A 26,165-nucleotide genomic window follows, 5' to 3' on the forward strand; every position below is an offset into this window, starting at 1 on the left:
ATATACATACATATATATATATATAGCTGTAGAGCGAGTCCAAAACAAGAGAAAGGAATTGACCCTTTGGCATTGGAGGGCGAGGAAGATAGTCTCCAAAAACTGGGCGGGAAGTAAAAATGAGAGGAATGTCTTTTTTTTTGTGAGACTTTTGTTATAAATAATAGTGGCCTGCCTCCTCTTGGTAGTTGTGAGCAGTGAGGAGGGCCAGGCTCTTACTTGTCTTCTTCTAGAAGAACAAGGTCGTCCGCAACCACATCGCTGATGTGGAGGTAGATGATCCAGTACATGAGGTTGAAACAGACAAAACAAACTGGGAAGACAATCCTGCTGTATTTGTCTATATCTGATGGCGTGATCCCATACAGCTTGTTATAGTCCTTTGTTGGGTGGATAAGGTGCTGTGGAACTGGTGGAGCAGCCTCTTCTTCAGCTCGACCATTTATTGTATTTTCAAGAGTCCCCCCCTTAAAATGAGCCTTAGGATCGTGCACTTTAAAACGCACCTCCTGGAACAAATGCCGAAAAACCACTTAAAAGGGACACAGTTGTTTAAAAATAAAATACAATTATTCATGTTAAATATGTAGCCTTTGATAGACCCATATGGAACATGGATTTTACCTTTTTAAATATCTTATAGTGATATAAAATAATCTATAAAACAAATTATATTCTAATATAAGCAGTAATAAAAAATAAGCTCTGAAATTTTTATTAAATTTTAAAAACAATACATCTTGTTAAAAAAAAAAAAGATACAGTATTTTTATATCTCAATAATAATTGACCACAAAAACAATGAGGCATGCATTTATATTCAGAATTTGTTGAAAGAATGCTTATGAAATTATAAAACAAATTTTTTCCTTCTTCAATATGTATTCAACCAGCTATTGATCTAATTTTTTTAATAATAATAAACTAGTAGTCCGTGTCTATGCAAAATGAAAAGAGAGATCTTAAAAGTCATTGTTCAAAGAAATTTTAGATGGAAGAATATGTTTTTAAAATAAATTTTAGAGTTATTAACCTTCAAAAATTAAAAAATAAACTAATAGATAAAGTTAATCAATTTTTAATCTTACCCCAAAATAAGAATAATAAAGATTAACCTACAGTTAATTGTAGTGAATGTGCTTCCTTGGATTAATGTTTCGATGACAACAATTATTCTTATAGGTAACTGTTTTATAAAAAAATTCAAAATCAGTTCTTTAATTTTTTTTTTAACACGTTGTGTATTAAATGATAAGATGTGAGATAATTAATTTGTCACTGACAGCTACTTTCACATATCTACACTCAATATTTTTATTTATTTATTATTTTTTTTTTTTTATGAAACACCTCATTAGAGGCTGGAGTAGCTTAAGTAAAGGACAACTTATCAGTTCTCTAAGATAGGGTGTGATTAACAATTATTGAGCACGTTCCATGCACAGGATTATCACAATGAACCAAATGTAAAATAAATATGTTTTTATTTAAATTGTGTAAAGAAAATAGTTGTGATTGAATAATAAAACAGAAAACAATTGAGATTAACACAAAATGTACAAATTTTAGAACTATTTACGCTGTTTTTTTTTTTTTTGTCTCTCTCCCTCTGAGTGGATGGATCAGTCCATAGTGCCTTACTCTCTGCTTGAGGGCTGCTAGTTCTCACTATCTCTACCAACACCTACTGTCATATCTGTGTGGTGCCTCCTGGGGAGTCTGATGGGACTTGTGAAAGAGAGGCAGGGGTTCGTCATTTATGTGGAGGGAGCTTGAGTCTTGGCTGAATGGCAGAGGGTTTATAAAAATATACTGTCTCTTATAGACCCTCTTTGCATTCAATACCCACTGTAGGGAGAGGGATTAGTATCTGCAGGGCTTCTTAAGAGCTGTAAGTAAATCCTGGGGATTGAAACCTAAAATAGTTTAGTGGTTATACCTGGCAGCAATAAGACCTATTGTCCTAATGCTGCTATAGTATGGTGGCATAAGGCTTTGACCAGCAAATCCCAGGCTATGCTTCGGAAACTTCAAATACTAGCATGCCTTATGATAAGTGGTGCCCTAAGTACCAGTCCTACTGCTCCAGGAAGCACTCTTAAATCTTATACCACTGCACATAGAGATCAAATCTCAAGTCCTTAGCTCTGCACATAGGCTTGTGAAGTTAGAAACAAAATCCAAATCAAAATGAAAGACATAGAAGTTTGTTCGGTAGGATTGATGAAGATGAGATGCTAACTGTGCACTCTGATCATCAGATTAAAAAATATAGGGGCACCTAATATAGTGCTGAGCTTGAAGGGATTACACCACACAAACCATGCAATGGGATAAATTGTTATACGAGGAGAAGATGGTTGGGGGTGCGGTCAAAGAGAAACACAAATAAGTTGTATTAACCTATTTTTTCTATGTTGTATTAACCTATTAATACAACTTATTTGTGTTTCTCTTTGACCGCACCCCCAACCATCTTCTCCTCGTACGTCATCCACAGTCAACTATCTCTCATAATAATAAATTGTTATATGGCTGTATCCTTGATAGAACAAGGTTCCGGAGCAGGTATATGGAGGATAGACAGATATAGAGAGGGCATCTCTCTATCTTTAGGAGAGCACACCTCAGTCTTTCAGGCTGAGGTACAAACAATCAATTTCTGTTCCCATACCTTAATAAAAGAGGGTATGAGTTACAGGCTCATCACAATATTTACTGATAGTCAGGCAACCATCTATGCATTGAGTAATTGTGTAAAATTAATTTTGAACTTTCTTTCCTTAGGTATAGGTATAGGTCAAATGTGTGTCTAGACACACAGGCATTATAGGCAACGAGAGAGCGGATTGGCATGCCAGGAGGGGATCTGCGAATGTTTTCTTTATACCTAATCCCATATGAGATATCAGGTCCCAGCTACGCAAAGAGAGACATTAAAGTGATTGCAGAGGGCAAGGCTGGGCCGTACTGGAGGAATACCAGGAGGCAAGAACAGTCAAAGATGTTCCTAAAAGGTTCTTGTACAAAAAGAAGTGCAACACTTCTTCGTACGGGAAAGATTACCAGCAAAAGATTACTAATCTGCAGGCTTTGCAAAGAGGTTGATGAGACTGCCAATCACATCATATGCAGATGTGATGCATTGGCTAGGACACAATTCCTCATTTTTGGACAAGAGTTAATCATGGATCCCAAGATTTGCAAAATGGTTGATCCCTACATGATACATAAATTTGCAAAGGCCCTGAGTGGCTGCTGTGCACAAAGGCATGAATAAAAAAAAAAGGGTATACTAGCTTAAACTATATATATATTTCAATAAAAATTGCTTAATTATTGTCAATTGATTTTACATGTAGTGTATTTATTGTTTATATGGGATTTTGTCTTAATTTATGCATCAAAACATTAATTTTTTTTTAATTGTTTCTGAAATTAAATAGAAAATTCATATCTTAATATGTCAATTTTATTGAATGGTATCAGTGAAAAACATTCCAATATGCCATCATAACTGAAATAAACGTATTACATACAATGTTTGATGATGACTTGAGGTGACTAGCTGGTAGGGTGTGACTATGCGGAGGAATAGCAGGTTTTGGTGCATGGTCAGGATCTCCAGGTGGTTCCATACCCTGTTTCTGCTTTTGTTCAGCCAATTTCTGTATTGCCAGAAATCGATTTTTCCTCATTTGTATCCTTTTTGCCATATAGCCTACTGTTGCATATTCTGTAAAAAGAAGTGGTGTTGAAAAATGATACTTTTTTTAAAGATAATTAGATATTGTAATTATAAAATAAGCAAATGCTGGATTACTTTCTAATTAAAACTGTTTTGAACAAAAAGCTTTTCTTTTTTTTATTGGAAGTTAAAAAAATTCTTATAAAATTCTATGGATATAATATAAGACTTTTTTTTTCTTTTTATCAATGAGGAAAGAAATGTCATATTTCTTTAGGAAAGAGATGAGTATTCTTTGTGGAAATTTAATATTGGTTTATAAATATTTTACAAAATTAACTGTATGTTTATAAAGAAAAACTTTTCCTAATATTTTTTATTTGAGCATCATTTTCATAATAGCAAGTTTAAAAAATATTTCAAAAATTAGGTTTCTCCAAAAAAATACATTTTTCTTTTAAGTCTGCTTGATGCATTGAAAATGGACCTGGTATATTACCAGATATACTCAATGATACATATGATCTTGGCCTTGACAGTTGTCTCCACACTCTACTCAGTATCTTCTTCAGCCATGGCTTTGGATTGTTACTTCGTAGCATCTCCTGCCATCTGAATTGATATAGGATAAAGGACCTAATCGACATGTGTACATTGATACAGGTGATCTTGGCATTGACAGTACCATAGGGATTGCTACCTGGTACTTACTTCAGCTGGGGCTGGGGATGCAACTTGGGATCAGCTCATTGATACAAAATGAAATAGATAGTAAATATGAGGAATGAATTATTTCTCCAGAACGTGATTCAACCTCTTATGACCCTTCTGACTTATCTGCCATTGTCAGATAATTGTCTATGCTTGAATTTCTTAATATATTAAATTACCTTAATATTTTGTAACTAAAGTTAATCGTTCTAACGATTAACAAAATAAGATAAAGACAGATATTAAAGTAAAAAATAATGATATTAAAGAAAATAATAAACACTTTTCATAACAACAGAAATATATTAGCTTGGTGAAGAAAATATTTGTGACAAGTAATGATCTTTCAACAACAATTTTGATAAAACTTAAATTAAAATAACTCTTTAAAGATGTACATATCTATATGAAAATTGTTTGCATATAACAAGGACACAAAAATAATTTTTTTCAGATAGTTCAGATAAACCCATAAGGTTTATAATAAATGAATTGGGAAAATATGATAAAATAATAAAATAGAAGTCAAATTAAGTGTTGTATTTCAAAAAACCTTCTCACTAAACAATCATGTTACTCTTAAATTTTTCTGATTTACATAATGCTTAACTAGCTATTTTTGAAAAATAAGAGAAATTATGTGGTTGTTCTTTCCGCCAATTCAAAGAATCTGTTTATCTGGATGGAGAATTAGAATATTTTGGAATTTTCCTAAAAATATTTAACCTATTTAGTGAACAGAGAAATTAAGAACGGTTAGTAGTTGACAGTAGTGGCCTAATTATCAACCATATTTATTATATATTTTTGAATGTAAAATTATTTCTTTCTTTTTAGTAAAATAAATTTAAATATTAAATCAAATTCATTGTTCTTGATCTAACTCAAGGATTGACAATAAAATCGTAAAAACAAATGATGAAAAATTAGGAAGGGATCAAGCATCATGAGTTTTATGAATATCAATAAAAAATTTAACAGTGATTTGTATTGATCTGACACAAATAGACAAGAATTAGTTATTTTGATATTTAAATATTTTTGAGTGATAGTAATAGGGTTTTTTTCCCCTCAATAATTATAGTCATAAAAGTGATCACTGTAGGTTAAAAATAAAAGGTTTAGCTCAATCTAATTACTTTTATTATTTGCGTACACGAGAAATTAATGTAAATTACTCACCAAGCAATGATGCAAACACCATGACGAAACATGTTCCCAGATAAACATCAATGGACTTGACATACGATATCTTAGGCAGGGCGGCGTTAGTAGACGACATGAGTGTAGTCATGGTGAGCACAGTTGTTACTCCTAGAGCAACTCTAGCTGGTGTGGCGTTCCTGTTAAGCCAGAAACTGACCCAACTGATGATGACGATGAGCCCAGAGGGGATGTAAATCTGGATGAGGTAGTAGCCCATTGAGCGCACGAACTGGATCTCACAGGCCAGGCGTGAATAGTTTCCTGCAATGTCAATTGACCACCTCCCATCTCCATTATCCTTATTCCTATTTTTAGATACATGGTACACAAATTTTGCTCTATTGTACCACAGAAGAGGTAAGTGTACAAAAAAAATAAGTCAACAAATTATCACATTGTTCAATATTAAAAAGAATTGTGACTATAAGAAATTAATTATTTTAGGATGGTGTAGTAAGTTAATTTATTTTCATAGCATTTTTATCTTTGTCTTTTTCATGTTTAGCTTTCTTCTTTATTTTGCAAATGTACTTCAGTAATCTTTTTTCATCATTTGGGACTGATTTTAAATCAGTTTGAATTTAAACTTAAATTTAAAGTTAAACCTTGTTAGGATATAATTGGTTTGACTAGAAAATGAAAGTAATCTGAAATAGAGGTTGACCCTCATAGGATGGATTGGAACTAGGAGTGTTATAGACCGACCGCCATTGTTTCTTGTGTCAAATTAAAAAAATTTTGATGAAGTTCCTAGTTACCTAGTATTAATCTTTTTGATTTATTTTTTTATGAGATAAAAAGATGACATTGAACAGAAGGGAATCAATTCTCATTGCACTTGTTTTGAATAAACTCAATTTAAAAATAAATGACCATTGAAAATTAAGAAGCTTTCAAATAAATTTATTGTCACAAAATTAATTTTATTCTACCTAAAATATTGCAATTATATCAATAGATTAATCAAAAATGAAGTTTTTGAACCAGCTGATCAATCGGTTCTTTCCAGTGATTTTAAAAATCTTTAGATTCTGAGCGATGAGCGATACAATGACGAGCATTTTATTTCTCTGCAATGATTAAACAGAATCCTGGGCACAACAGAATAATAAAATAATCCATACTTCATGGTTTTCTTTTTTAAAATATATTATTACAAATTAGTCCCATAAGAAAAGAAAAAAAATTGATATATATGTATATACATAAATACATAAATATATGTTTAGTTTTTTTTAAATTAATGATCAATAAAATATCTAAACTAGTTCGTTTTTAATATTTTTTAAACACTTACTTTTCATTTGTCTCGCTTAATATGGTAATAGATTCCTCTGATGTCGAGCCCCAAAAATAATCTTAAACTTTCATTTTGTCATTCCTGTTTTTCTTCAGTTTTCATTATATTAATGTAAGTGATAACCAGGTACAAGCATTGAGTATGTGAAAAAGTTTTGTTCTTTTCCATGAAATTCAAATGTTGTATAGAATTTCCAATATTTTTTTAGACTTCAATTTTTTACTGGAGATACCTGAACCAAAAGACTGTTATCTTTTGTGCTTTTTCTTTTTAATAATGAATACTAATCCTATTAAGAACCTCCTCTAACTAATTTTTGCATATTTTATGGATTGGTTCCATTCTTCTTAATGCCGTCCAAATAGTAAATATAGAAAGAACATCTTAGGTAGCAGAGTTATTATTTATATAGTCAAACAGAGTATTTTTTGTTATTTTATGTATTTATTGAAATTTATAACCATATTAACAAAAAAATATAACCAGTAAATGTGATGTGAATTATAGTACAATGGCATGGTACAGTCTGATGGAAAATCCATTCATTATTAGAACTATAGGTCTTGAGACAATCTTCTTTTTTTTAGATATCTAAGAGGGTCTTCAGGAATTGAAGAAAAAGCAAGGCTAGAAACAAATAAATTTTTATGACTAGGAAGTTTATCTTGAAAGGATTGATCAGGCTCTTGCCAAATTCAAAGTATATGGAACATTGAGATTGTTATGGGTGATTCTAGTTTTGATAAAAGTAAGGTGCATTGAAGATTTTGTAAATATTGGATACAAGAGGAATTTAATGGTTTTAGTGGAGCCCCCAAACTCAACCCCTTAAGTCCTAATAGACCTTATTATTATTATGTAAATGAGTCTTTTGTAATTAATTGGAAGTATACATTGTTTATCTGTGCTGTAATAGTTGGAATCAACAAGCTGTTTTCCATCTTTTCAGACTTGTAGCAAGATTTTATCTCAATCATTTGTCCGAATGTAGCTCTATGTAGTGTAACGGTTTGCCTAGGATAAGTGGAGTATTATTAAAGGATAGGGTGGGGCAGGACACAGAGTATTTAAATTACAATTACAAGTAGAAGTATAGGTTTTACAATTTATTTGACAAAAATAAATTAAAAAGTTCAAATGTGGTTGTTAATTGTTAGTATATATTTTCAGTTTTTAAAGACATTTTAAGAGACATTACTTCAAAAATAAAAGGTGGCTATTATTTGATTCTCTTTTAATTATTTGATTACTGGATGCTGCCTTTCAATTTACAAAATTCAAATATTGTAATTAAAGGAATTCAGGTACAAAGGCAAAGGGAGAATCGAGTCCTTCAGAGTTCTTTTGAAATCACAGACTTAATTATTTTGATATTTTAAATATTAATGGGTTGTACTTCATAATATCGCAATGGTATTTTTGGAGGAATATTCAATTTATAAGCGTTTATATGTACTTGAATCAATAATGAATTAAGCTGTTTAAAATTAGTACATTTATTTTACATAAATATTTACACTATAAATGTTTTTTTTACAGTTCAAGAAAGGATCTTAAATGATAAAAAATTGCCTAATTGTAATTGAAACTGAGCTCACTATAAAATGAAGTAGAATAAGTGGTCTACAGGAAATGTGGGTATTATTAATGAGTCCCTCTCTCTATAGGTAGCTTAAAGGATGTTCTTCCAGCCAAGATCATTTTGAGAGCTCTACACCAAAAGAACTCCATTTACTAAATTGGCAATCAATTGAGTAAAACATAGGCATTCCACCTCATGTACCATAACTCTATGATCTTTATAAATTAGAAGACAATTAGTAGCCTTTATCATGGAATAGGTTATTTAGATTGTTTTTTTATATTCTTGAGACCTCCATAGTACCCATAAAAGATAATCATCAGAAAATAGCATGGGAAATTATAACGTTTTGAGACTTTGTAAATAAATGCAGATGATTTCAAATTCTATCTCAAGTCTATTTGAAGAAGCCAAAACTTTACAAAAAAATTATACCTATTTTCTAAAAAAAGAACTTAGACCCAATTAATGGTTGAATATTGATTGAAAGGCTTAAGAAATTGAAAAAAATGTGATTTAATAAAAAAAAAAACAACTAGAATATTTTGAACATATTTTTTTAAAAAAGTTTTACTAAAAGCATTATCCCACCCATGAAAATGTGGGATTATTATTATATTATTTATTAATCCATGAACAGAGAAAGTAAGTAAACCTATTACTTCTAATGGATCAGAATCATTTAAATTAAACACAAAACCAAACTACTTTGCAATTTAAAGTATAACCATTGATAATACTTAATCAACGAGTTCAAAATACTCAATATTTTTTTTTTAAGATTTTCAAAATAAATGTATATTGAAAAAAATGAGATTTATGATCAAAGATTTATAAATATTTTTCAAATATCCTGTTCTTGTTACTTCACACAACTTTTAATGTTTAAAATCTTGTTCTTAGATTATTTATAGATGTTATTTTCCAAACATTTGTTTTACTGTAATGTACCAAACAACTAGTGTTCTCAGACTACACAGGATTTTTGAAATTAATAAATTATATGATAAAATTATACCATTTACAATTAGGACAAATATATATTTAAAATATATGATAAACAGAATAAAGGAACACTCATTGCACATTTTATGTCAGTTTTGTTAAAAAATATGTAATGCATTGTTAGTCAAAATATGAAGTGAACATATCAAGGACAAAAAATGCATATACCAGAAATTTCATAAGTAATGATCAGTTTTTGGCAAGTCTTCATTTATAAATTTATTCAAAATTACAATTTATCAATATATTCATATGATTTCTTTCTTATACATTCATTATCCTGGTGAAATGTTAGTTAGAAATAGATCACCCACAAGTTTATTGGTGTTTGGAACAATACAATCTTGAGCACATGATGAGAACATTTCATTGCACTTACTTTTATTTGTAATAATAATAATCTGAAACTGCCTTTAAAAAACTCTGGATTTAAGCATTAATTTTTGTTCATTGTTTATTGTTCATCTTTGTTCATCAAACATTCTATTACCTTAAAATGTAAAGTTTCAAAACTAACAATTTAATTTTAATGATTTATATTTATTTCTGATAAATCACAATGAACTTGTAAGTAATGTAGCACAAAAATAATCAAATAGTGTGTTGAAAGCCTGTTTTATTACTAAGGAAACAAAAACATACTGAACCAATAACATGAAATGATAGATAGAGAATAGAGTACGATGCTGAAAATCCAAAGTGGTGATCTGGAAAAATATGATCTCATGTATGCTACACAACATAACTACTCCTTATGACATGAAGAATAAATTAATTTACATTACCTATTTATGATTCTTCATTCCTGTTCTAACATACATAGCAATGTCTTAAATATAAAACATCATAGACATTAGTCACGAATGATGTTATTACGTGGTAAGGTCAATAGGATGGAGGGGGTGTCCCCCTATAATTTGAAAACCCATAAAATTGAGATAGGAAAGCTTATTTCAAAATGCAAAAATTTTGGTAACATATTTAACATAGGGGTGATTATACTCAATATTACTCATAAAATCTATTAAAGTGGTAAATTTTCCAAAAATATTTAGTATAATTGCACATTTCTAGGAATATTCTCGAGATTTACTTACAGATGGGAAATATGGTCAAAATTGTTGGGAAATTTTATGTATTGATCCCCCTCTATCAGTTTTTGGGGCAACAAAGGTGTTTTTCACCTTTGTTTGTATTTTCTCACAATAAGGTGGGGTAATTTCTAAATGTTTAAATTCCACTATTTCTGAAGAAAGGTGGCGAAGGTTACTTGCAAAACAACGATTTATTAACCACAAAACGAATGTTTTCATTATGATTGAGTAACTAGTTTTGTGATATAAATGTATAAATGATGCATAGGACTGTGATGGACATTATTTTTGAAAAATGATTTACTACAGCCTGGAACAGTCCTTTTTTTTTTTCTTCAATATTCATAAAAATCTTCCACTTAAATATTTTGATGAAAGATAATATATTTAAAAAAACTAATAAAAATAGGTACCGAACTCGTATTTCGAGCGTACAGAGATCCAAAATATTGTTCCTAAAAGATCGTTGACTATTTATAATTAGCAAGTCTATTTCACTTTTGTACTGCGAAGTATGGACATGGTTTATTGACAATTAAAGTATAGTAACTATACTATTTTATATACTGTACTATAAAATATAGTAAGATATTAGGACAAGAATAAAAATCCCAATCCATAAAACTGCCAATATTCATAGTTTTTAAGACTGCTAATAATTTTAATTTTATGGAAATGATACTGAAAAAATTGAAAATGTTAGTATAACTAATAAATTATGTTTTTGATTAAATTAAACAAGAAATAAATTTTGTATTGCACCTATTTCAAAAATATATTGTAGACTCGGATTACTTTTTGTACTAGAGTCGTCTTACAGACTGTCCCAAAGCGATTAGACCTGACATGAAGTTACTGCAGTCAATGATACAATATAGCATCACGTCAAACTAAAAATATAGAAAACAAAATGTTTCTAATGTGTCACTAATTAGTGATATTATCTTATCAGACAGACTTGTTCAAAATTGAAAAGATTTTTTTAATGGAAGCGTATACTCATTTTCCTGAAACGACGAATTTGATTCAATGGGAGGGACTGTTTGTTTCGGATAGTATGTCGAATTGTTTTTTTCAGAGAATGGTCCATCCAAAACCCTAACAAAGTTGTCTATGCTCAACTATAAACAATAATTGAATACTTTTGACATTTCGCATATTCAAAAACTCGAAGAAACTAAAGTACAGATCATAAGAAAAATTTTGTTCCGAAACTTTAAGTTACCAGAATAAATTGAATCGTTTATTCTTGATTATACTCTAGGACGATTATTTGTATTGTATTTGGAAGATAAAGTGATATTACTTCCGATAAAATATTCCATTAAAATCTGTATATGATGAAACAATGCTTTTTTCTCTCTCAGGTAATCAATACCTTATACCTTAATACCCCTCATGTAAGTTCTATCCATTTCTTATTCGAGTAATAATAAGTAATAATTTATATAATGTAAGATCCAAATACATATAAATTTTATAATGTTTAGTAAGTACATAGTGTCATTTTAATTAATATATTTTACTGCGACTAAGCTAGTTTAATATACTGATTCTGATGGGGTGAAATATTTTTATTTATTTTACAACAGGTATTGAAAACCTTTTGTCGACTCGTGGAGCTGTCTCAGCCTAACGAAACACGATTTTCATTAATCTTCCCTAATGGATTCTCGACTGACTTTTGATACTCGACTGCCTCGTGACAATCATGGAAGAATCTGAGCGAAAGGAGGACAACTGGCAATAGATTCACGAGAGGTTAAGAGCGAGGGAAGATAAAAGTATGTAGAACTAGTTAGTAGAACTGGGTGATTAAAGAGGAGAGCGGATGAAACAGAGACGGAACAGCACTCGGGGTAATGAGCGGAGCGGGGACAAAGGAGCGACTCGGACAATAGCTCGAGTCGAATTAACCCTTTCCAGCCTTTCAGATTCCTGAGGAAGGGCCTTGTTTTAATTACAAACAGGGGCACCTTCCCACCGGCCAATATTCAGATAGCCTCAGCCAGCTCATTTTCCGAGAGACCACATCCCATCCACCGATGGAATCCCTTTTCTTTGCCCTTTTTACACTTTATCTACCTCAGGCAGACGTTCATTTCACTCTTAATCAAACTTCAGTAGGAAATCATTCACCTTTGAAGAGAATGCTCAGGAAACAGAATTTAACAGTTTTATTGGTAGTAGTTCTTCATGATATTAAATGACTTAATTATTTATTTTTATAAGTAATAATTAATAATTTAGTGTCTATAATAATAATTAGAGTAAAGAAATTCTAATTTGACACATTTAAGAAAATTTTTAACCAACAATCATGTATTTTTGTATACATTTTGTTTCAGCTTCTTTTTTTTTATATTTTGAAATATCATTTTCCTCTCACAAACAATTTTTAAAAAGAAAAAGAGGTGAAAATAAAGTCGAGATAAAACTAAGAATTCTCACCCTTTAGTAGTTAATCCAGGTTTTGGAGTAGTAGTGTTCAAAACAATCAGGATTCAGAACAAAGTAAAAAATATGCCAGACTTAGGAAATGTTTGGTATTCCTTATTCGCAAAAATATTTAGTTTGCGCCCTCGTCAGAAATTTGGAGGTAGAAATTGACATGACGTATTATCTAGAATATCTGTTTAATAGCATTATAAGTAGAAATATTGGAAGGTTTAAAAGGCTACTCATTGCGTGGTCTAAAACTGGAAGTTTAATTTGATTAATATCAATGATTTTACTTGTATAAATTTGATTGTAATAAAAGTTCAATGGGTAAAGCACGGCGTTGATGGGAGGATTGCCTTAGGACCTAAGGCTTAGTCTCGTCTTGCTGGTGTAGGTCACGATTTATGGGAGATCAAACCTTCAGTTACGGTCTAATATAGTTTATTAAAATGTTATAAGAGATGAGACTTTTATTCCATGGCACGTGCGACACACATAACCGTTTGTCTAGCTTTTGATTAAACAACTAGTAATCAGGATTGGGTGTACTTAATTCCATTATCTCTCGCTGCTCTCGCCCGGAACTTAGAAAACTGAATGAAGCTTTAAGGGTCATGTTTCTGCGGAGGAAGCTCGATGTTCATTTAGGTTTAATTTTGTGGCTTGTTCAATTGAAGAGAGTTTAGGCAAAGGGAATGAAGGTTAAGGGGACGAACTGTACGGGCCTGATTGCAGCTGGGCTAAACCCTTCGGTCGTTTTTCAACACTGCAAACCGTACTAGATTGCTCCACCCACTCACCCCCTCACCCCCTCAATCTCCTCCGGTTTCCAAATACTTTCTCTCCTTGTTGGTACTACGCAAGGGGAAAGATCTGTCTCTAATTTGATAGGGTAGATGAAGTAATCAATTCTCTTTACCCTCTCCCTGCGTTCACTTATTAAGGTGAGTAGCTAACGACGAAAAATATATTAAAATTAAATTTTACAGTATTTATTAACAACATGTTTACATAAGTCATTTAAATTATATTTACCATTTTACTATATCAATAGTATATGAATTCTTGAGACAAAATTAGGATGTCCTGGCTTTGGAAGTCTGTTATACCTAGCTTTTGAAAAGTTTTTGTAAAAACTGTATTTAATAGAATAATAAGTAAGTTTTTGTAGGCCAAACTTAATCACTAGATTATGCATGGTTTATTAAATACGTTATAAAGTTACTTTTGGTGGCTAGTCTTCAAATTTTAAATCCTGAAGTCGAGAAGTTTTATAAGTCTCGTGAATTCCGTTACCCGAACGTGATTTTACAGTCAAATTTATTCATAAACGAGTTTTCCATTTTATAAATACTTCGTGAGGAACTCCAGATTGTTGTGTAGCAACGGTATGATTTAATTACCCGCTGCTTATGCTATGCAGCGTACCATTTTATTCTTTTTCCTGTACACTTTATATCATGTTTTCTTAAAGAGTATTCGATTAGGTATTTCATTAATTGGTCGTTACTCCTAAATGAATTCTACAAAAGAATTATAACCATTTTAACACAACAATATTAATATAATATAGTGAGTATAGCTGAGCGTCCAAGAGCGCTTGGTTCAGATGGTTGTTAATTCGATTCACACCTTGGTCAGTAAATATTTGTTTCAATGCAGACCCGAGAAATGAATCTTGACATTTACACTCTGTGCATCCTCAATGGAAGATCCGAATTATCTATCTCGAGTTCGCACGAAACGTACGCAAAAGAAATGGGTAAGGAAGCTATAATGACATATGTACTCGGCATAAGTTGTTTTTATCGCTCCCTTTGATTTTATTTAGTAAACCATTACATTTTTATAAAAGAAAATGGTAAAGGTTAGCCCTTGTTTTATAAAAGCTTTTGACACCTTTTCAATCTTTTTATCCGAAGTTGTATTCTTTTTCGTCTTATTCTCTCCACTTCCCTATCGTATGCCATCCTCGCGGTTCTTCCTGGATCCATCCTAAGTCCAAACTAATTTATTCTCCTCTATGGTAGTTTCTACAGGCAGTACCTCGAGTTTTTACCTGATAATTGTGCAACGGATTCTGTTCTTTTTTGTGTTTATATTTGTTTAAAAGTTGGCATTCCGTTAAGACCAGTTGTGAGTTATAACCTAGCCTGTTATTACTGCTTTAATTGAGTCAGAAATGTCGACATACGTTCACCTTACCTGCTCAATGAGGAAAAAGTACCTCCGATGAGTCATTTTCCAGTGAGTGAGGACCTGAATCTGAATAACTACGAATCGGTTTATGGTATCAGGTTATAATCCACAACTGGTCTGTTCGGGAACTGGTGTTAAGTTTTATTTTCAGCGGAAGATCCTTCACCGCATATTCGGACCAGTTAAGTTTGGTGAGAATTGGAAAAGAGAGGTCTATGATATGTATGAGGATACAAATGTGATGGGACACGTCTAGTATGGAAGACTGCGTTGGGTTGGAGACATAGCAGAACATAATATTCCAAGAAAGTTGCTCGACGAAAGGCTATACTATACAAGAAGAAGGAACGGACAACGGCTTAGATGGGAGGATGCTGCTATCATGGGTGTCCGAAGCCTCCTGAACACCATAAGTCAGCGAGCGACCTCACAGATTACTTATTGCGCTGGCTCGGTCACATCGGTCTGTAGTTCAAAAGAGTAGCAGTGGTTTGGAGAGGATGGTACTGCACGTAATTACCTAAATGTGGATTTACTTAGAATTTCGTTCCCCTGGTCGCTAATCTTACTAACAATTTAGAGTAAAATTTGTTTAAAAGAAAAACTCTCTGTAGCCTATGCTAAACTTATAGTGCTTTTAAGTATGTTCAAATAATGTGGTGTACTTTTTACATTGAAATGTCCGTTGAAAGTTCTTGTGTTATCGATTTAGATTTTACTGCCTCATGAAAAGATTCAAGAATAATTTAGAATAACAGGAAAAAATACCGGAGGGGCAGTTAGTGAGGTGACAGTAGTTAACTAGAGGCTTTGACAAATCCATTTAGGATTAGGATTGGACCAAGGATCGATTGGGAAGCTGGCCGAATGGTTGATACTCGTTCCCCCTCAGGGTTGTGCATATAAATGATTAGAGCTCGCCTCTGAACCATGACCTTTAGTTCACCCCGTCTGTATGGATCTCTTCTCATCCAACTATCCTGCGCTCATAACGACTGTCATGTACCTGAGAGATCATTTACCATAAAGTAAAGGAAACGTCATCGAAAATTTCATTGGAATGGAAATTTAACTCTTGCCTTTATTCACTAGTTTTACAAAATCAATTTTTTTATTTTTTATGAAAGCAGTTTCTTATATTATATTAAAAAAATCCAGATTTATAGTACTTAAGTTTTTCTTACAATTTTAAATGATGAGATACGGTCACTGGCTAAATACATTTTTTTTTCTCTTTATTTTTATTTTAGTTGAAAATAATATTATTTTTTTTGGAAATCATTTATTTAGTTCTCTTCCAAACATTGAAGTAATTTTTCGTCGTATTTTCCCAGACAGTAATCGAAAAGGAGTGGGGATGTGTTTTATATACGTCCCGTGACTCGTAGAACACAGTTTTTTAAATTCCTTGATATCTGATATATATTTCCTCAGGACCCCCAGGACCATTTCTCCAGCGGCCCTCTTCTGGTCAATTGAGCGGACATCTGGTATTCAGAAAGTTATCACATAATAACTTTTAGCTTTTTTGATAGATAAAATTTATAAATATATGTATAAATAAATAGATTAAATGCTTATCTCACTGAGAGTGGTAACACACTTAATAATGGGCATTTCTGGCTTTGACGCGGTACAGTGTCTTTTGTCACTGACACGTACACTCCATTCTCAACCTCTTTTAGAAAAGAGTATGTCTTGTACTATCTTTTACAGCCTCAGCTGGGGTCACTTCGGGTGTTAAATAATCCTATATAGCTTTCACATTGACATACCCTCTCCAGGAGAAGCCCTTTGTTACTTGCATTTCTCCTAACTTCCTATTAGCAAACCCCTCTAGTGAGTTCTTATCCTCCCTCACACCTTATCATATTGCACATAAATATTTTCTTATTTCCCTGATAAGATTTATTCTAGATTCTAGAAAACTGACGATGGACTCTCTCAGAGACAAGTTGTACATAATAGTCTGTAGAAAGTACGTAAAGTTGTACGTACTAACATGCCAAAGTCTCTATTTCTTCTCTCCTTCGTATGATGTAAATAAAGTATATAATACACCACTCTGCGGTTCCAATACTGTATTTTCTGAAGAGAACAATATCATAAATGTAGGAAGAGATTAGTGTCTTTCCTGTGTCCCAAAAGTTTCTTTACTATACCTCAGCTATTTTTTTTTCAAGTATTAATGAAGCAAATAAATCGCTTTATATCTGCTTTACTGACAAATATGAGGGGTAAATTAGCGAGGAAGCTCTGCTGATGACGATTTTTTTTATTTTGTCAGCACCAATGCGAGAATATCGGCCGAATCTACCTAAAGTCAACCTTTAAGGTAAGGAGAATATGATAAATTTCATATCAATTAGCTGCTGGAAAGATTTTTAAGCGATATTTCTTAATTATAATAAAAGGGAAAAGTCTCACTTCATGGTATTAACTTCTTGGTTAATCGATTGGTAATTGGATGAAAACATCCATTAAATGATGTCCTTTTGCTCTTTGCCTATCCAGGTCTTTGCAAGATAACTTACAAAATATTATGTTCTTCAGTATGTTATCATGATTTTCGAAATCAATGAATGGATGAGAGTCATTTTAACAGGCTGACCTTTAAATTCAAACCCCAAAACATAGACCAAAGAATCGATTTAGCTAGTACCTTGTCATTAATTAATTTTATGATTTAAAGTTTCAGTACCTTGGTGATCCATTTAATTATGTATATGTAATATAAAATATACACTTTGCATACCTAATAGAATATTGCATGTAAAACGGCATGTTTTTTAAGTTGTTTTATTCGCAATCTTTCATATCAGCTCGGCGAATGGCTTAAGGTATTTATTATGGGAATTGTACTTGGGGTACATTGACAACAATATAGTCTATTAATTGCAAACAGAATTCACTTACAGTACATGTTCTAAGTCATAATAATAATAGTCCAAAATAATATAATTTAGAGAAACATAAAAAACTGAAATTATTCTTAACTGGCGTGGTGAAATTTACAGGCAACTGGAATTGGAAGTCTTTGAATTAGAGTCTGGTAGACCCGGAAGTGTTTAGTTATTTACTCGTATTCAATTGAAAATTAACTTTATAATATGTCGAGTTTTAACTACCTTTTAGCAGTTTCCATACCAAAATAATTCTATCATAATAATTAATGACATGACATGAAAGAACAGATTTTTAATTTGTATTTAACATTTTCATAATTTGACATAAATAATCGACAATGCCTAACAGAAAACCAAAAGAAAATTAACATTTGTTATTATTTTTTTTAAGCAATATTTTGTATTACTAGTGCAGATAAATAAATAGAAACAAAAATATATATGTATGCATTTTTTTTTTTTGGTTGGTTTTGCAGAACTTGTAGATCTTTCACCATCCGTCTTTCTTAGGCCACTGCTTTCCAGTTTGCTGCATGCTGCTCTTTCGCATCTTTGTTGATTCTGTGTATCCATCTGGTCTTTGCCTCCTATGTGGTCACTTGCCAACTATACTGGCATTCATTACTGTGTAGATGGATTGCTTCGAGCCACGATGTCCCAGTCATCTTAACCTCCTTGCCTTCATATCTTGAGATATTGACTAACCAGTCTCTGCAAGCAGTTTACTGTTAGTTCTCCTCCATGTGTTAAGGCGTTGATCCCTATAATATATATAAGTATCATTTAGGCTCACAGTGTACTCAACAGAAGTGTTGGTACTAAATTTTGCAAGAATCTTCAATAAGCTCTAAAATCCAATTAGTCTCTGAAGAAAACTGGTTTTTCAAAAATTATAGATTAAATGTAATCATCATCATGATGATAATCATTTTAACCCCTTTAACGCTTGCACAGGGTGGGGTTACGATTTGTAGGGTTTGGACCAGATGTCTCGTTGTTAGACTCTCTTCTACTCTAGTCCATATTCCGCCTCCTGAACTCCTCCTTAACACTCTCCTCCCAGGAAATGTGTGGTCTTCCTCTTGACCTCCTTCCTCCCATGCTAGTCTCATACGTCTTCCTGGCAGTTCTTTCCTGGTCCATCCTAAAGAGGTGTCCACCTTAGCTTGTGCTCCTCTTGGATGCTCTCTGCCAGTTTGACTCCGAGGCTAGTCCTTCCTTCCACATTACGCATCTCTATGAATTGGACCCGACTCTTATGTTTCGAGGTGAGGATCCATCATTTGGAAGAGTAGGAAAAAATAGGGAGGGACCTCGATTTAGTGATCACCATTTTAGTTTTTCTCTTCACCTCCCTTTTACCCAGAAAACCCTTTCGAAGCAAACTAAATGCTCTCTCAGCTGCACCAATTCTCCGAGAAACTTCCTGATCTATGTAGCCGCTTTCGCTGAGATGAGCACCTAGATATTTGAAATTATGGACCTGCTCTAGTCTTTCACCGTTCGCTCTGATCACTTTATTCTTCGAGGTTTCTTCCCTATCCTCACACATTTGGCCTTAACCGGGTTAATTTTCATGTTTATCATGGTCATTTCCTATTAAAAAACATTTATGTTGTTAAATGTAATAGATGTATAAAAGTTCATTTTTGATGGCGTGTAATCGATTTTAAATTAATGTCATAGTTACCAGACAGACTTGAGTTCTTTTTTACACTCTAAGAATTTTGCCGACCCGAAAAAACCGTGTTTACTTTTCAGTCGCGCTAATCAACTAATCAGTTGAAATGTATGAGTTTAAGCAGTAAAGATATACTTTTATATGGATAATCCTGTATTCTTTACTGGTAAAGAATATTGGATACAAATTTAATTTAATCATGAAAAAATATTTTAAAAAAAAATTAATTTACTATTTCGTGTTATTGTTTCTCAAAAATATTAGTTATCTCAATTTCCTTCAAGCCAGTTTGCTTCACTTTTATAATTGCAGGTTTAATAGAATAAACATAAAAAATATTATGGGCACAAATAGACAATGCCTATCATGTAAGAAGACATCACAACAATGTTAGAGGATACATTCAAAGTTTCATTCCGTACCCAACATGAATCAAAAACAATTTGCATACGAAAAGGACCTTAAAAATGGTTGCTAGGTTAGAGGTTAAAACTTAGTTATAGACCAAACTCTAACCCTATTGGTGAGTCTTAGATTATTTTATTTTTTATTTTTCCAATACAAAGTGGTAAGATAACTTAAATAAATAACAGTTAACAGATAAATACCTAACATATTTTTTCTAAAAGATTAATAAGAAAGTTTTTGATTAATGTAAAACAAACTTAGGGCAGTCCTGGTGCAGTTCGTTTATACTGAAAATATATAAAAAAATATATTCAAAAGAAAATACCCATGGGATGATAAGGGAGAGTTATGGTTTGGGAACTGCTGTTTGGAGGGAGATATTGCCCGTTTGTCAATCACTTAGCTCCAGTCACGAAATCAGGTGGTTGCTATCTTCAGAGGGTCGATAGTCGAATTTTCTAATACAAGTGGATTATCATCGTATAATTCCCGATTTATTCCTTGTTTTGCTATAACAATAATATTTCTGTTTGTTTTAAGATTTTATAGAACGCTTTCATTTAGTTTCAATGTCAATGGGGATTGTACATTAAACGAAACAACAGTTTTCTAGAATATGTTCCCGGCATTATAGTATATAATAAGCTGTAAAAGTCAAATTATACTGTATGGAGCTATATAATAATATCATGAAAACATATACTAAAATTAGTCGTATAACATGGATTCATGTTTTATGAAACTAATTTGGTGGTTTACGTTGGTCATAGAATAGTAGGAGTTTTAATAACAAGTGGCTAAAAAGTAAATTAATGTAATTCTCAAATAATTTCCTTACTTTAGCCACTGATAATACAGCTTGAATAATATAATACAAGCGTTTCAGACTTTTTTCTTTTCTCTTTTTAGTTTATTTATTCTACTAGTTTTGTTTTCAGTCCAGCCTTAAAGGTCCCGACATTGTCCCCCAGAAAGGAGATATTAAAAATACAGGGTATCCCAGTGCCCAATTATTTTTTGAATTTGGATTTGATTTTCGCATTTGTCATTCACAGAGACTACTTCTGAGAATATTTTTGTTTTTCTAATTTCCTCCGATTATTCTCTTGTATGTGCTAGACAACTCTGAAATTTCCAGTAGAGGATTATTTAATTAAATTCAATTTTTAATTTATCATTTGAAGCTGAGGATTTGAATATTTTCATTCTGTGCTTCCTAGAGACTACAGATTTTTCAATAAAAAAAACAAAACACACACAATGTTGAAAATAACTATTCTTAACTAAACACTTCCCTTGGTTAAGAAAAGTGTTGTACACAATAGTATTTTATAATATTATTCTAAGAAATTCAACACCAACAATTTCCTGTAAGGAAAACGTGGTACAAGATAAAAGAAAACTAGCTTCTTCTGATAGCCATGATATAGCATCATCGTCTCAGATGTTTTTAAAAAGTAAATAATATCTTTTCCCGGTATTGAAGGTTGGTTTAAGGAGGCGGGTGTGAGAATAATCAGTGTGACAAAAATAAAGCCTAATAGATGAATAGTAGATGGATTTTTTTTTATATTCTTCTCAGACATTATTGTATTGAGGACATGTAAGTCAAAAATAATTTTGTCCACAATGAAAACATTCATTAAGGTGTAAGAGAAAAATTCCCGTTACCAACCTACCCTGTGACATGAGTTACCCTGTGTTACCTGTGATTTAAAAATTTTAATTGGGAACCTAATAGATTTTTTATGCCCACTAGTTATTTAATATACAGGACATGCTTTGTTTTTTTTTTTATATCTTCAAAAAAATTGAACATCCTGTGATAAATAATTTAAGCACAGAAGATGTGTGACACGAAATAGCCCATATTTTTGTAATAAACCATATCTGTCTTCTACGTTACTGTAAAATAAGTGGGGAAATATGAAAAACTACAAGAATATTGGTTCACGGTCGGTAAATTGACAAAAACCGTTTTTTTTTAATTTACCAGCATACGGTGAGAACGAACGATAATCCCTTATGAATCAAATCTTTTTAGAATTCAGATTTCCGTAACAATCCGTCAATAATGCGTTTCTCAATTGAGTTTTTTCATAATCATAATCATATTTAGTCTCGTCGACTAAAAAAATCGGTTAAAAAATCTCAAATTCTTTTTTATACATATATATTTTTAAATATCTTTATTGAAATTTACAACTGTATATTATATAATACATTCCGTAAATTTGATCTTAGTTAAAATGGAGTGTTACAGGCGTGTAGATAAACTACTCATTGGTAGCACTCTAATCACATTTTACATTAGCAGGTCTCGTGGCCATCTTCTTTTCAGGCACCTCGGAGGATAGTCAGGAATGGAAGAGGATGCAAGGTTAGAAACTAGGGGGTTTGAGTGGTTAGGAAGTTTATAATGAAAGGAGTAATATCTGGTTCGGGCTAGATCGGTTACATAGGATACATTAAGGTCTTTATGTATGATTTTATTTGTGACAAAGTAAGGAGCATTGAGGATTTTACATAGGATTTTGGATTGCAAGGATTGAATACGAGAGGAATTCGAAGGCTTAGTGGAGCCCCAAAGCTCAACTCCATATGTCCAAATTTGCCTTATCACAGTCATGTAGATCAGTCTTTTTGTAATGAGTTGGAAGTTTAGACCGTTTTTCTAGTGAGTGCTGTAATAGTCGAAATCGACGTGCAGTTTCATGTCTTTTCAGTCTTGTGTGAGGATTCCAGATTAATCGTTTGTCCAGATGTAGTCCAAGGTAGCGGATCTGTTTCACAGGGGTAAGAGTAACATTATTAAATGAAACCGTAGGGCAGTCGGTAGGTTTACGACGAAGAGTAAAGGTGATTTGATGGGATTTGTTGGAATTTATCTTAATCCTCCAATTACGACACTATTCTTGGAGGGCTGTGATATGGGATTCTCAAATTCTGATGACGGCTTTTTATAAAAAATTGAAATCTAAAATAATTTTGTTAAAATGAATGATATTAACGTAAAAAAAATATATTAACGTTAATAAATAATTAACGGTAAAGATGGTATAAAACCGTAAACAATTATTTTCGGTTTTGGCGATTTACTTCTTTAAACCCCTCGACTTAAAAAAAAATGACTGGAGTTAATTCTTCTTATACTATGAATATCTGACACAATCCGTCAAAAAATGTACTCCATCATATTCAATATTGTCGAGTTGGGCGCGCTAGATAAGAACTGGGGAAGGTTTGAAAATTATCAATAACTTCAAATGATAGATCAAATGGTATTGTTATAATCAAAGGATAATTCCAAAAGTGGAACATCTTGGCCTTATGTATGTACCTTCAAATAGTGGATCCCCTTATAAAATATTTCCTATTTGTCTTTTCTCTTCTTACCATCCCCCCGATATACTATTGTATGTTTGAAAAATCTGTCCATTAGCATGGACGCGTCGAATTTTCAAAAAGCATTAGCAGAAAAGAAAAGCTTTTAAGGATGATTAAGAATAAAGGTGTTAGAGGGCGGTTGTAAAGGTTCCATCAACCTCGTGCTAAAGAGGCCCAGCCCATTGTAACCTTAATAATGCGTTTCTTGTATTTTTAGATATTCTTTGAAGTTGGTTACATTGTTCCTTTCATCATTAACATGTTCTCCTTTTATTCTTGACCTTTTATTCTTAATTTTATTAAAAAGAAAAAATCGTGTAATATTCAAGACTATTTTTTGAAACGGGAGAACTGGCGGCCACAAGATTAGAACTAACAGTTCGGTGAAACATTTCCTATATAATCCATATAATTTAGTTTTATCTTTATTTCCTGTTTTATTTAAGTATTAAATTGTTTGTACAGCAACAGGATATTCAATTTTTCACCATTTTGTCAAGCATTATCAATGATGTCAGGCCAAATTATGACAATGTTAAAAAAAAAGCAAGTAGAATTTATTCATTGATTTGCCATTAATCAATTATTATTTTATAAAAATATGGTAAAATGCGTCATATTATAAGAATAAAAACTTGGGCAAGGTTTTTTTTCGTATCCTCCATTAAAATAGAATTTGTGCTTCGTATATAGAATATACGAATATATAGTATACATGGTAATATATAGAATACATGGAATTTTTTATATACACTTCACAATAATAAGTTTTTTTTTTTTTTTACCTACCTACCTACTACCTAATAATACTTCCCCAAAATTTCGGATGCTTGTGTAAGTATTTATTTATTTGAATAAATAAAAAATATATATTTGGGTTCCACGAGAATCTACCTCACTAGTTGTATCTGCAAGTCCCACCTCACCTAAAATTTATTTTTTTTAAAACGTTGCTCTAAAATTATATTATTCTATACATATTTTTACTAACGCGATATCTTCAGAAAATGTATCGAATGTTCTCAAAGAAATTAGGTTATCTTAAACTTTTGATAGTGTTCAAAGACATTTTCCAGATGGAATTTGTTTCAGTTAATGAGGAAAATTAAAGTTATTTTTAAACCTTTACTCTTTATTGCTTAGTTTTACTTCTAGGCTATAATATTATCTTTACTTCCTCAACTACTAATTGTAGAGGAAGTATAACGATTGGTAAACAATATTTTTTTTTTTTATTTCACTTATAAGCAACCGTTTTTAACCATCTCCGCCCACTCCATGTCTATCTCACATCTGCCTTTAATTATTATATTGCTGTCTCTTAACACGATAGGTGGATGTTTCTGATTTGTTCTTTATTTATTATTATTAATATATTTTATTTATTAGTTTTTTACATTTATTTATTATCACCTTATTTCCTTTGTACAATTTTAATTTTTATTTCTGTTATATCTACTTTCCTAATTTTATATGTTAATACGTCTTCTACTCATTTTTAATTTAATACTCCATGTTATATTTGTTTATATATACTTATTGTTTTACATCTTATTTCTGTTTCTTTTGGTTCATTTTTATATAATTTCTCACTTATATTAACATAATTTTAATCCTTAGTTTTATTTATTTTTATCTTGCTATATTTCATTGTTAATATATTAACATATGTTTGATTGCTTTGTTTCGTTTTTAGCACTGATGAAGCCCTACAAAGTGGAGAGAAGCGTCGGATAATAAATAGTTGAAAATCTATTGGTTATCCTTTTTGACTGCCCCCTCTCCTCCTCCCCCCGGTCATCTTCTTCATAATCAGTTATGGTAATTTTTATATGTATCTATTTTTTTCTGGTGTCAGTTTATGGTTTTTAAAGACGTGTTCATTTTTTTTTTAAATGACTGTAAAAAAGGCACATACCGCAATTAGGAGATAAAGCATTCAAACGATTTTATATTTTCTTTAATAATTGTCATATCTCCAGTATTCATTTATTTTGACCCAAATCTACAAATATTAAAAAAAAGAAATAGGAAATCGGATTTGCATCATACCAAAATATATAAATTCAATAATTAATTGATTTATTTATAAAAACAACATATTGGGCCTTTTTAGTAAAACGTTCTGATTTCTTAAAAATTAAAAAAAATTCTGAAATTAAAACGATGATTCATTTAAAATTGATTCCATTATTATCATTATATTTTCTCTATTAACATCTTAGAAATAGAGATATGCAATAATTATTATTTTTGGTTGAAAGTCGGTTTAATAAAAATTGAATATATTTAAATCTAATACCACGTTATATTTTAGTTTTTTTTTTCCATTCTGAATTGCTCAATAAATTAAGGGTAAGTTATAATTTCAACCCACCTTATGAGTGTGCTATCTTGAGTGACGGTGTAATGATATTTTGCAGTCAAGTTGTGAATGAATATTGGACTAGGTTTGAGCGCTGTTTGAAGTTGTGTCATGTGCGCCTCGAAGTTAGGATGACGAACTTGGAGCAAGTTGCCCAGAACTTGTTGAGCTATCAGAGTGAAGCAATTATT

The 26,165-nt window shown here is 31.7% G+C and overlaps 1 protein-coding gene across 8 annotated transcripts in view; it reads right to left on the reverse strand.

Annotated features, from left to right (window-relative positions):
- Window positions 1-25: 25 nt before the first annotated feature.
- The window catches only part of Rdl (Resistant to dieldrin), a 192,022-nt gene continuing 165,882 nt past the window's right edge, over window positions 26-26,165 (reverse strand). For 7 of the 8 annotated variants that reach the window (XM_067051085.1, XM_024362476.2, XM_014426476.3 and 4 more), the window contains exons 7-9: window positions 5,582-5,866; window positions 3,540-3,736; window positions 26-509 (exon numbers count right to left, since the gene is read on the reverse strand). In XM_067051085.1, coding sequence (XP_066907186.1) covers window positions 216-509; window positions 3,540-3,736; window positions 5,582-5,866 — 776 coding nt within the window. In that variant the 3' untranslated portion in view covers window positions 26-215. The remainder of the gene's footprint in view (window positions 510-3,539; window positions 3,737-5,581; window positions 5,867-26,165) is intronic. The other variant, XM_014426478.3, reaches the window with a different exon arrangement.

This window comes from Halyomorpha halys, unplaced genomic scaffold (assembly GCF_000696795.3).
Source record: "Halyomorpha halys isolate HHAL.00 unplaced genomic scaffold, Hhal_1.1 Scaffold577.1, whole genome shotgun sequence".
NCBI classification, from domain to species: Eukaryota; Metazoa; Arthropoda; class Insecta; order Hemiptera; family Pentatomidae; genus Halyomorpha; species Halyomorpha halys.